This window comes from Oryx dammah, unplaced genomic scaffold, assembly GCF_014754425.2.
Source record: "Oryx dammah isolate SB20612 unplaced genomic scaffold, SCBI_Odam_1.1 HiC_scaffold_10, whole genome shotgun sequence".
Lineage (NCBI taxonomy): Eukaryota > Metazoa > Chordata > Mammalia > Artiodactyla > Bovidae > Oryx > Oryx dammah.
In genome coordinates, this window is record NW_024070194.1 from 18,701,373 (window position 1) to 18,714,828 (window position 13,456).

Genomic DNA, 13,456 nt, shown 5'->3' on the forward strand with positions numbered 1-13,456 from the left:
TGTTCACATCACAGAGTTAACTGACTGTTATCTTGTTAGCATGAGAAAGAAAAACTTCAGTCGCCCACTTGATGTTTTCTTACCCTGGTAACCACAAAATTCTTCCTCTGAATTTCAGTCACAGACTCCTTTTTACTTCAAACTGCTTGTGTATGCATTTTGGTTCCAAATCTAGAACTCTAGCAGATGGTAGTAATAGAACTAGAAGTGGTCTTGAAACTTGTTTCAGTGGAAGAGATTGCTTTGAGAGAGGTACGGAGTTTGAGAGGTGATGTGAAAACAGATTAAAAGAACAGGAGTTGGACGTCCTCAGGCTAGAGTCGAATGGTGTTTGCAAACCATGAAAGCAGCAGCAGCATGTATCAAAGTTGTTCAACGCCTTCCCAAATCTTCATACTCAGGAGATTATCTTAAAATTGGTAAAGTGCCTGAGCATCAATAATATAAGAAGTAATTATGATGGGAAATACTATATTGATTCATTTTACAGACATGTGCTGAGCATTGTGGCCATCTTTGCCCTCAGGGAGTTTGCAGTCTAATGAATGAATGGGTTGGGGGAGAACTTGTAAACAGATTATTAAAATAATACAGTAAGTCTTCCTGATAAAAATATTAACAGAAAACTAATTTTTTTCTATAAAGTAGGGACAGTAAACACCCCCTTTTTAGAATTATTGTGATGATTAAAGAAATAACACATACAAAGTTTTTAATACAGTTGCTGGCACATGGCAAGCATTTAGCAAATGTTAGCTAATGTTATCATTCAGTTCAGTTCAGTTCAGTCGCTCAGTTGTGTCCGACTCTTTGCGACCCCATGAATCGCAGCATGCCAGGCCTCCCTGTCCATCACCATCTCCCGGAGTTCACTCAGACTCATGTCCATTGAGTCCATGATGCTATCTAGCCATCTCATCCTCGGTCGTCCCCTTCTCCTCCTGCCCCCAATCTGTCCCAGCATCAGAGTCTTTTCCAATGAGTCAACTCTTCTCATGAGGTGGCCAAAGTACTGGAGTGTCAGCTTTAGCATCATTCCTTCCAAAGAAATCCCAGGGTTGATCTCCTTCAGAATGGACTGGTTGGATCTCCTTGCAGTCCAAGGGACTCTCAAGAGTCTTCTCCAACACCACAGTTCAAAAGCATCAATTCTTCGGCGCTCAGCCTTCTTCATAGTCCAACTCTCACATCCATACATGACCACAGGAAAAACCATAGCCTTGACTAGACGGACCTTAGTTGGCAAAGCAATGTCTCTGCTTTTGAATATGCTATCTAGGTTGGTCATAACTTTTCTTCCAAGGAGTAAACGTCTTCTAATTTCATGGCTGCAGTCACCATCTGCAGTGATTCTGGAGCCCCCCAAAATAAAGTCTGACACTGTTTCCACTGCTTCCCCATCTATTTCCCATGAAGTGATGGGACCGGATGCCATGATCTTTGTTTTCTGAATGTTGAGCTTTAAGCCAACTTTTTCACTCTCCTCTTTCACTTTCATCAAGAGGCTTTTTAGCGCCTCTTCACTTTCTGCCATAAGGGTGATGTCATCTGCATATCTGAGGTGATTGATATTTCTCCCAACAATCTTGATTCCAGCTTGTGTTTCTTCCAGTCCAGCATTTCTCATGATGTACTCTGCATATAAGTTAAATAAGCAGGGTGACAATATACAGCCTTGACGTACTCCTTTTCCTATTTGGAACCAGTCTGTTGTTCCATGTCCAGTTCTAACTGTTGCTTCCTGGCCTGCATACAGATTTCTCAAGAGGCAGGTTAAGTGGTCTGGTATTCCCATCTCTTTTAGAATTTTCCACAGTTTATTGTGATCCACACAGTCAAAGGCTTTGGCATAGTCAATAAAGCAGAAATAGATGTTTTTCTGGAACTCTCTTGCTTTTTCAAAGATCCAGCAGATGTTGGCAATTTGATCTCTGGTTCCTCTGCCTTTTCTAAAACCAGCTTGAACATCAGGGAATTCACGGTTCACGTATTGCTGAAGCCTGGCTTGGAGAATTTTGAGCATTACTTTACTAGCATGTGAGATGAGTGCAATTGTGCAGTAGTTTGAGCATTCTTTGGCATTGCCTTTCTTTGGAATTGGAATGAAAACTGACCTTTTCCAGTCCTGTGGCCACTACTGAGTTTTCCAAATGTTGTCATTATGGAGAGGTTTTATTGAGTTGATGATTGATAGTATATCCATTGATTGCACGCAACAGAGACCACAGCTAATTTAAGCAAACAAAGGCTTATTGGGGGCTAACTGAGGCTGACAGGATGGAAAGGACGGTTTAACAACAGGCCTCAGGTAGGAAAGATACAAGGGAGCTCAGGGATCCTAGTGTTAGCAATAGGAAGTTAGTATCCTCTTTGGGCTTCCCTGGTGGCTTAGAGGTTAAAGTGTCTGCCTGGAATGCAGGAGACCCGGTTTCAATCCCTGCATCAGGAAGATCCCCTGGAGAAGGAAATGGCAACCCACTCCAGTACTCTTGCCTGGAGAATCCCATGGAAGGAGGAGCCTGGTGGGCTACAGTCCATGGGGTCACAAAGAGTCAGATAAGACTGAGCGACTTCACTTTCACTTTGGGATGATCCAGCTTTAGCTGTCTTTTTACCTTTGGATGTTTCTAATCAGAAACAACAGTCTGATTAGATTAGCTTAGATTCTGGGCCTGTCTCTGTGATGGGGAAACAAAGTTCTAGGATCAGCAGCCTACTAGCTCATGGAGTAGGAGAGTAGGAAGGCTCCAGGAAGGGATACAGAAAGAATGAGTGATGTTCATTCAGGTAGTATCAGGTACTTCCAAGATCTGCTGATCCATTGAGGCTGATGATATAAGCCATGAGCCCAACCCACGGAATAGCCTCTTGAGTATTTCTGTTGGCCACAGAATCGACTGTCCTGCCTTGTGACCGGTGCCAACGCAGTGTGATCGTTCCTATCTGACATTCTTCATTGAAATTTATCTGGTTTCCTCATGTTTATTCTTAAGTACTGTAGCTAAAACAAAAGACTCGACTATTACAATAATAGAGGAAGGAAAACTTTCGGAGCTTTGTAGACTGCATTTCTTTTGATATATTCAGTTATGATTATCCCTATCACACTTCTCAGCTCGTGATCAGGAATTTGTTCTGGGTCTTAATTATGACTCCATAGTCAGACCCTCCTTCATCCTGTTATTTTGTCCTAGATGTGATACTGTGCATTTGACCTTGTTGAGTCTCGTCTTGTTTCTAAGATGATTTTTCAACACTTCAGAGTCATTTCCATTTTACTTTTGTTTTCCAAAGTACTGAAATTAGCAGTTGGAGCTTTGTGCTTATGTGATTCTCCATTTCCGATATGACTCATCAGATGCAGAAAGGTGTGATAACTGGAGAGAAAATGCTAGATTTAGGTACCAGCTGTCTGAGATAAAAGTTCCAGCCCTGACTGCTAACACACAAGCAGGGTGTGACTTTGGGGCAAGTTGCTTAACATCTTTGAGCTTCTGTTTCCTTGTTTATAGATTCAGGATAACAATCAGGCTATGAGATCTTGGAGGGCAAGGTTATTATGGTTGTGAGGCGCAAATAAGATCACACACATGAAAACATTGTCAATTCAAATGTGATGTATGTTCATCATTGCTGCCTCCACTATCATAATTATGAGCAATACAGAGAGGGCCCACCCCTGCCCCCGAATTGTTTCCTTTAGGATGTCCTGCTCTCACTTGTTAAAAGAGCCACTCTTTGAAGCCAGCGTTGATACCTCTATCAATATGCATGAGACGTGTTCAGAAACTTCAGAAATTAGAGATTATGGCTATCTTCCTCTCACCTTGTATGTCTTGACATGGAAGAAAATTAACTTGGCATGATAGTTTGATCTTCCCAGGACCTTACTGTACCTCATCAGCTTCTTTTCAAGGTGATTATGGGCTTGTGGATATGTTTGAATGCCTTGTCAAGAGAGTAAATGACTGTAACTTCCACAGACAGCCATCTCTTGCTTTGCAGTTTTCCATGTCTGAGGAAAAGGCTCCTGTACTTTGTAACCATTCAGAATTTAATATTGAGAAATTCACAGCTTTGTTTTTTAGAACATTATCAAGCTATACAGATCTTGAATATTCAGATCCCAAGCAGTAAAACGGGGACTTTCAAAACATACAAATAAATAATAAGGGAAAAAAAATAAATAAATAAATAATAAGGAAAAATATTTTTAAAGGCATTTCAATGTAGCAAGCTTCTCTTTATACATTAAACATTTGAAATTTTATTAAGATGAGATGTAAGGATTACCTCATGCCATGTTTAGGTTGGTTTTTCATCACAACTGGCACATGCTGTACTCAAATGTTCACATTTTCTTTTTAAAAAAAAAAGGAAAAGAAAATGTCCATCTTGTATTATTTTTCCTTTTCTTCTTGGTCTTAACACAGTTTTCTCTGGACCTACTGAATGCACATACAACACACAGAGTTGTTTTGTTGGGTTTTGGGGTCATTGCTAAAAGATCTTCAGTAGATCCTTCATTTATAATGCAAGTGGGTTACATGCACACTTGTATTTGGTCTCTCCACGTGCCCTTGTTTTCACGGTTTCTGTGTCTTTCTTATAATATTGCACAGTGAACTCATTTCTAACATCAGATAGGCTGATGTTCAGTGCACATTAGCCTATTGCCACTCAGTGACTATAGCCGTAGTGTTGACATTGCTAAGTGTTGCTGTTGTCATTACTAATCCCTACAAAGACAACTGAAACTTGACTTGCCATCCTTTGTGCTGCATTATAGCCTTGCATTGAATTTGATATGTTATTTATGCTTCAGTCAGCAATTCTGGGCACCCTTTATCATTCTTCCATTCTAATAAATTCTTATTACCCTGCTACTGTTAGCAGCTTTGCCTCAGTAGCCTTAACATTTATTATTACCTTCATGCTCACCAGTTCTTGTGTTGCCCTTGCTAACTTTCTTTCATTGTCTTCTCTTGCACCATAATTATACCTTTCCCCCTAGTTTACCCAGGAATGGGGCTTAGCTTTTACTGGAGATGTCTGATGTATTAATATTAGTAATTGGCCACTGATCACCCATCTGGTAGCCCACTCCTAGCTACCTTTGTAACTGGGAATTTTTACCCACAACCATAGCGGCACTAGTGGTAAAGAACTTGCTTGCCAGTGCAGGAGACACAAGACATGGGATTTATTCCTGGGGCAAGAAGATCCTCTGGAAGAGGATTTAAAATGGCAAGCCCGCCAGTATTTTGGTTGAAAAATTTAGTGGACAAGAGGAGCCCGGCAGGCTACACGCCATGGGGTTGCAGAGTCAGACACAATAAGTGACTGAGCACACACAGCACGCACACGTGGTAGCTTTTAGTCCTGCGTCTACTGATAACCCGAGATGTAGGGCACATGGGAGGGCAGCCGCCTTATTTATGGCGTTTGTTCCAACATAGGTAAGCATTGAAGTCGAACTGCCCTGTATTCTAATCCTGACCCACTGTTTCCTAGCTGTATAACTTTAACCTTCCCAGATAACAGTTTCCTCTTCTCTAAAGTGGGGATAGTTGATAGCACCTATCTCAGTCACTGGAAAAGACTTAGTGAGCTTATGTGTATAAAGCTCTTATCGTGGTTCTTGGCACGTGGTAAACAGTGAATATGGGGACTGTTTCTGAGACGCTTTTGTAGCACCTGTAGCCTGAGGAGAGAGGAGGCTTTTTAGAAGACATCATTTGTAAGCTAAGTTTTAGAGGATAAGAAGGAGTTAGCATCCCTGTGGATAAAGAAAGGAGGATTCCTGGCAGCAGTATGCTTGAGACCCAGGAGAGAACATGACATGTTTGTGGAAATTGCACATCGTTTACTCTGACGGAGGGTGAGATAGAAGTAGGGAGACGGGAGGAGGTGAGGCAGGAAAGACGACCAAGAACAGATCACTAGGAACCTTACAGAGCTCACAGAAGAGTTTCAACTTGATCTTTCATCAGTCCCTCCATCATCAGTTCCTCCGTTAAGCAGCCACATAAATGTCTTTAAGAGCAGCGACAGGGAAAAGGGGAAAGAGGGCAGCAAACTGGCCTCAGACGAACTGGCATCTCTTTAAAGCAAATATTCCTCCTTGAGAATACTACATTAATTAAGCATGTGCCTTGCAAGATTCATTATTGCTTTACTTGTGTTCCCTGTTGGTTGTCTCATTCATTAATCTGCTGATTAGTAACCCTGAACTCTTGTCCCCCATGCCCCACCACCATTTTTGCATTGCCTTTTTAATATACTGTGCTGTTCCCCTGGGACATAAACTCCAGGACCCGTCCCTGGCCTGCTCGTGTTTGTTTTCTTTGCCCCTTGTGCCTGCCTCTGCTGTAACATTTGTAGTATGTGTTAAGTAATCCTTAAGGTAACATTTTTATTATGTCATAAAAAGTGCATGGCAAATATATTATAACTCATGGACTTTGTTTAAAAATGAACGGATAATTTATTGAGTGTGTTACATGAGCTTCGCTCCCCTCCCCATTTCAGCTGAGACTTGCTGCTCATTTAGCCTAGCCTCCTTTCGAGTGCTCCCACCCTGTGACATGCTAGGAAAGCAGACCCATGGTTGGCTAGAAGTGACGTCATAGTCTATGTACTCAATAAAAATTTAATTAAGTCATTACAGGAATTGCAATCATCATTTAACCCTCTGATTTCTTCTGTTTTGTTTATTATTAAACATTCAGTAATAGCAGTCACCAAATCCCGATGGCTTATAAAATATCTGCATGAATTTTAATAGCTTAAATAAATGGGAAAATATGAGTAACTGATATAAAAGGAACCTTTTCCTTGTGGTGGTGCTATATGTATGGGTTTTTATAAAAAAGCAAAGCATTATGGAAAGGAGAAGAGTTTAATAAGACAACGACCCAGCATTAGCTGGAGAGAGTTTCTCATCTAATTTGTCTGTGCATGGGCAGGGTGCTCCATATGGAATTATCTGGCGGTGAGGACCTGCACACCAGCAGACAAAAGCTTAAGTGAGGGAATAAGATCCCAGCAGAGGTTCTGTGTGTTGTCTGTGCTCAGTCGCTCACTCAGGTCTGACTCTCTGTGACCCCCTGGACTGTAGCCCGCCAGGCTCCTCTCTCCATGGGATTCTCCAGGCAAGAATACTGGAGTGGGTTGCTATTGCCTTCTCCAGGGACTCTTCCCGACCCAGGGATTGAACCCACATCTGCGTTGGCAGGTGGAGTCGTCACTGCTGAGCCACCTGAGAAGCCTCAGCAGAGGTTCACCAGAGGGACTATCCAGCCCCCTTGGGCTGCTGGGCTGGTTAGAAGGGCCCTGCAGGGCGAGTCCAATAGTTCAAGAAGCTGCTGTCACTTAGCCTCACCTGTTGCCTGCAGATCATGTGTCTGCATTGATGGAGCTTCCACCCTCTTCCAGGAAGGGCCCTTTTCATGATCTAATCCTGCTACAGTGATGAGATCTAAAAACAATTCCTAGCTGTGGCAGCTTGCCACCTCTCAGCTGGAGGTGAGGGGAGAGGCAGCTTATAGGTCACCAGAGTTAGAATAGAGAACCAGGAGGTAGAGGATCATTGCTCATAAGGAACTGGACTCCTCCTCTCCATTCCTTCTGGGCAGTAGTGGGTCAGAACTCAGGTGTGCATCCCAAGAGGAGAAAGGATGTCTGTATGTAAATGAGCCTTATTGGAAAGCAGGAATTGAAATGTGTATGTTAATATGTTGGTGATCTCTGGAAATGCCTTGCACATGGTGAAATCAGTTCTAATCTTGGCTCTGAGACTAAGTTGATGTGGGACCTGGCAGAGTCCCTTCCCCTTTGGGGTCTCAGTTCACCATTTCCTCAAAGGGATGAGCAAGGTGACGTCTGAGGGCCCTTCCAGCTCTAAAGCTGACTGGTTTGATGTAGCACACAAGCCAGCTCTGCTGAGCAGGTTCAGTGAATGTTTACCTCGGACAGTTGCTGCCTTTGTGTTCGACATCTCTGACATCATCCCTTTGTGGCCCTGATTTTTTTTTTTTTTAAGATTTTTTTTTTCTATGGACCATTTTTAAAGTCTTTATTGACTTTGTTACAGCATTGGCTTCTGTCTTATGTTTTGGTTTCTGGCTGCGAGGCTTGTGGGATCTTAGCTCCCCAGCCAGGGATTAAACCCGCACCCCCTGCATTGGAAGGCAAAGTCTTAACCACTGGACCCTCAGGGATGTCCCACTCTGGTTCTTCTTGCACAGTTAGAATGACTCAGGGGAGGAGGAAGAGGAGCCCCTCAGCAGGAGGATGGGTGGTAGTCCCACCGTCTTCTTGCAGAAGGAAGTAACTCGATTCTCGCCTGTTTCTTGACGCTACGTTAGCCCATACTGGAAGATGGCACAGTAAGAAGTTCGGCAGTTCTGAAATTTCTGAAACACGGAAGGTACAATAAACAGAAGCAATAAACAGGAAGGAGCAATAAACGGAAGCAGACAGGAGGATGTGACTGGATAGAATACGCTCTGTGTGGCACTCAGGCCTTGTGAGGATGCAGTCCTCAGCGTGCCAGCCCTAAACCCTGCTCTGGCCAGGCACTAGCCTAGGTGTTGGGGTGTTGAGATTCATCAGACGGAGTTCCTCATGGCCTTTGAGCTGCTGGAAAACTAGTGGGACAGGTGTTGTGTCCCCAGAAGTGTGGACAGAGAGCTCTGGGAACACAAAAGACGGATGGCTGTTTTGGCCTGGGGTGAAGGTGGGGTGGGAAAGGTCATGGATTGCACCACTGGCTGCATCCAGTCTCACATTTTCCAGTCTTGAGTCTCACAATTCTCTCTCTTTTTGAAAGTTGTCCATGACTATAAAGTATTGGAGCTGGTTTTAGTTTTATATAAACAAACCAGAAGGTATTACTCATAATTCCTTGCATTTGCAGAGCACTTTGCAGCTTACCAAGGCTTTCAGCATACATTGTGGAATAAATGAATGAGTGAACAGCTGAATGAAGTACATGCTAATTCATTTGCTGTACAAACCAGTCCTCTGTGTAGGGCATTTCAAAGACAAGGACATAGACTTAGATAGGTTACTTGACTTGCCCAAGATGACATCCTAGATATACAGCAGAATTATGACTTGAACCCAGGTTTTCTGACTAAATCCAGATCCTTTCAGTACTCCTTTCTGCCCTTCTTCAGAGACCAGTGATAAACCACAGGATGAAATCATTCAGAATTTGATTTATGACCCAAAGTAAAATCATCTTCCCGGAGGCAGGAACCTGCTGGAATGTCAGGCACATGGACTTGGGATTCAGACTGACCTGGATACTTCATCACTACTTTGCTGTGGGACCTAGAGCTCATCATCTCACCTATCTGAGTCTCAGTTTTCTGTGTCTATAAAAGCATGATGGTAGCATATCTACCTCTCGGGGCTCCAGTGGCAGAAGAGATGATGTCCATAAAGCACATGGCCCATAACAGGTGCTCAGTAAATGGAGAAGATGATGGTGGGCAACGGTCATGGTTGTTAAGCACAAACCTTATTCTCCATATAAAGTTCCAAATGACTGGGTTGTTTCTGAAACTTGTGAATTTAGAGTCAACGAGTCCTTTCTATGTATTACGTTTGACACCAGGTTTTCTGCTGGGATGCCAGAGAGGAGTGAAACATGGACCCCTTTCTTTAAGCATATTCCTGGAGGTCAGATTCCCAGAGTCAGAGTTTCATCCTGTAGAAGAGGTTTTGTGAACTGCACTCTGGGTTCCGCAGGCTCACCTGGCTGTTCTCTGAAAGGAGTTCTACCTGAGGCTCCGCAGTCTCACTGACATTACGTTTCTGGAACAGTCCGTTCACATGAACAGTCTCACTAGTTCAGCCCATCCTGATCTCCCCTCCTCTTCACAGCCTCAGGGGCTCGCCTTTCTCCTCAGCATCTCATGCACAGCCCGGCCTCTGTTCCTCCTCTTCCCACCTCTGGCCACTTCGCTTGTGGTTTCGCTGCAGCATACTCCTTTCTGTTCCTGCCCGTTCAGCCTCCCTCATTTTCTTTCCTGCCCCTGCACCTTGTACAGCTTATTCCCTGTGTCTCGAATGTCCTCTTTCGTATCCCCCAGCTCTCTCGTCAGACTCCTCTTCCTCTGAGGTCCAGTTAAACATCGCCTCCTTAGAGAACTTCCCAGCAGCAGCACCGCCAACCCCCGCCCCAAGCAGAGACCATTTGTACTAAAATTTACTTATTACTCCCCACTTTGGGGATAGAATTTGAGGTAACATGTTGCAGTGTGATTTTTTTTTTAAATTAATACAGGTCTGTTTTTATTAGACAATGTGCTTCTCCAGTCAAGAAGCCATTTCTTTTTGTGTTCATAGGATCCAGCACAGAGCCTGACACGTAGTCAGGGCTTAGTTCATAAAACTGAGTACTGCTTTGTATAATTCAGGACCAAAGTCTAAAATAAGTTGTCAAATTGGGGAGAATCCTGACAGACCAGGGAAATAGGAGGATGGGGCGGGAGTTTGACCTGTTAGGGGCCCTGTTTCTCAGTTCTGCTGTCCATGTCAGGAGCCAAAAATCATATAGTTTTTTTTCCTTTCTTTTATACTTTTGTTTTTGCCATTTTGTTTCTGTAGGTTAATTCCTATATCCTGAAGAAGAACATGATGCTTATGACAAATAATTTCTATGCCGCAATCTTAGGATATGATGAGGTAAGATGGTTTACCAAGCCTCAGACAGAACAGTGGCCTCCCCCAATAAGGGCTGTTGATGAGAACTTCTGAAAGAAGCTTCAGGGGCCGTCGTCACTGCCTGCCATTATTTTACTGTTTTACTTCGTATTTTACTATTTCCTCACTTTCATTGACTCAGCAACCAGAATGAGTGTGCCCAGCAGTTTGCCTAGTACTTGAGAAAGAAAGCACTACGTAGTATGGTCAGATCATTCAACTAGCCGACATTTATTGAGTGCCTGTAGGGTGCTGGATGGAGGGACACAGGCAGATCGGTCAATATCTCAGCCCCAGATGCTCCAGAGAGAGGAAGGCACACCCACATCAGCAGCACGGTCTGCCAGACAAGTCACACACTTTTGGGGGCTTCAGTTATAAAAGCAGTACACACTCATTTGAAAATTAATGAATTATGTTTGAAAATTTGTCTACCAAAAGTTCTTCTTTTTTTTTTTTTTTTTTGAAGTTTCAATTATCTTTTTTTTTTTTTGCTTTGCAATATTGTATTGGTTTTGCCAAACATCGGCATGAATCTGCCACAGGTGTACACGTGTTCCCCATCCTGAGCCCCCCTCCCACCTCCATCCCCGTACCATCCCTCTGGGTCATCCCAGTGCACCAGCCCCAAACATCCTGTATCTTGCTTCGAACCTGGACTGGCGATTTGTTTCATAAGTTCCTAAATAAATAACCTTCTTTAAAATTTAATGAATTAAAAAAGATACCTCAAACATTAAAAAAAAAAAAAAAAAAGAAAATTAATGAAACTCTGCCTAAATGGTTGAAATAGAAAATAGAAGGCCCCTTTTCTCACCTGCCCAGCTCCCTGCCCCAGAGGAAAACCTTGTTAATAGTTTATTGGGTGTCCTTACAGATGTTACCTGTATATACACAAACACCTATGGATTTGTTTTCTTTATGCAAATGAAAGTTATACTACGCCCACCATTCTATAACTTGCTTTTTTTAACTGAGCAATATATCTTGGATGTCCTACCTAATGACATTTAGCTCTGTCTCATTTTTTATTGCAAAATTTACATGACATAAAATTTACCATTTTAAAGTATATATTTTAGTGGCGTTGAGTATATTCACGTTGTTGAGCAGCCATGACCACCAGCCGTCTCCAGGACTTTCTCTGATCTTCCCAAATTGAAACTCTGTGCCCAGTAAATAGTAAATACTATTCTATTCTCCGCTCCTCCCAGCCCCTGGGCCACTAGTCTACTTCCAGGGTCCTCCAGGGCCGTTGGCTTCCTCTCAGTTCCTCTAGACCTAGGCATCTCAGTTTCTGGAAGGATGCTTTTCTTGTGTCGTGAGGGAAAACAAGTGGATATCCTAGTAGACTGTGGGAAAACTGTTATGCAAACTAATTTTTGCCTTCTAGGCACCCATTTTTTTCCTGCTTCCTCCCTCAGACCAGTCTCCCATTTGTCTTCAGCTCACTGGCATTGTGGTGGGAAGAGGGCTGAAGTGGGGCTCGCTGAGCTATTCAGCCACTTGTATCGTGCTCCTGCTCTGTGCCAGCCACCACGTCCTGACTCGAGCTGGTCAGCGCCATCCTGTGACCTCACATCAACCACCTTCGCTCAAGAACCTCTGAGCGCACTTATTTTCCCAGCCAGGGTAACAGTTTCCACCTGGTCATCAGAGCCAGGTGTGGCAAGCAACTCTTGACAGTCTGGACCAGTCACGTTGCTATCATTGTTAATCTGAGTTCTGAGTCATCCTTTTCCTCCTAGTTGATTATAGACTTGCCCCTTCCCAGCCATCTCGCCCATCGCCGAGGCTGCCTGTCTGCGGCAGGCCCCGGCTCCTGGGGCTTTTGCTGTCCTGTGCTCTGGGCTCTTTTTCTAAGTCCTCATAATACTCGCTCCCACTCCTGTTCCCTCTCGTGTAGCACATATGAGTTGCTGCCAGCAGCACTCCGGCATGTGCCCAGGGCACTTCAGACACAGGCAGGCTGTTGTGTTAGCAAATAGCTTGGAGAACGGTGATGTGCCCGAGCTTGTTCTTGGCTCCTGTCCCCATCTGCCGGAAGAAGTTGGTTTTCCCGACTCAGCCATTGTGCCAGGACAGTCTCTTAAGCTGTGGAATTGTGGGGGTGTTTAGCAAGGGGGCATTTGAGACAGGTGAACAGTCTTTCCTTCAAACTGCCCATACCCCCTACTGGACATGGCCCTTCCTGGCAGCAGACCTAAGGCCAAACCTCAGGTACCATAGTGCTCCGGGGCCTGACCACAGCAGGACATCGAGTAAGTGATCCTGGCTCTTTGTGTAATGTCCTTACCACTTACAGAGCCTTTCATGACCCTTGTCTCTTAATTCTCACCTGTGGCACAGGTGTTATTTTGGTCATTCAGGTTATGAGAAACCAGGGCTCAGGAAGGGCTAGTGGCTTTCCAAAGGGCACACAGCTGCCAAGTGACAGAGCTGCCATTTGAATTCAGGCGGTCCGATCCCCAGATCCCACTGTTGCTTCAGTTCTGTTCACAGCTGCACGCCAAAGCCTAATCTTCGTGTCACACTTCACAAAACACCTTTATGTTTTCTCTTATAATTCAAAGATGCTATAAGTAGGGCAGGGATTTTAGTCTCTATTTAACAGATGGGAAGGTTGAGACTTGGGTTTAGTAAATTGCCCACCATCTCTGAGCTGGGGACTGACAGGGCCAGGACATGATCTGGCCTTCTAGCTGACTTCTAAGGCCCAGTCAGCACTTCCTCTGGTTCC

At 44.0% G+C, this 13,456-nt stretch overlaps 1 protein-coding gene across 1 annotated transcript in view; it reads left to right on the forward strand.

Annotated features, from left to right (window-relative positions):
- The window catches only part of LOC120868672 (ubiquinol-cytochrome-c reductase complex assembly factor 1), a 100,635-nt gene that overhangs the window by 81,362 nt on the left and 5,817 nt on the right, over positions 1 to 13,456 (forward strand). Inside the window, exon 8 of the mRNA XM_040247462.1 lies at positions 10,621 to 10,698. Coding sequence (XP_040103396.1) covers positions 10,621 to 10,698 — 78 coding nt within the window. The remainder of the gene's footprint in view (positions 1 to 10,620; positions 10,699 to 13,456) is intronic.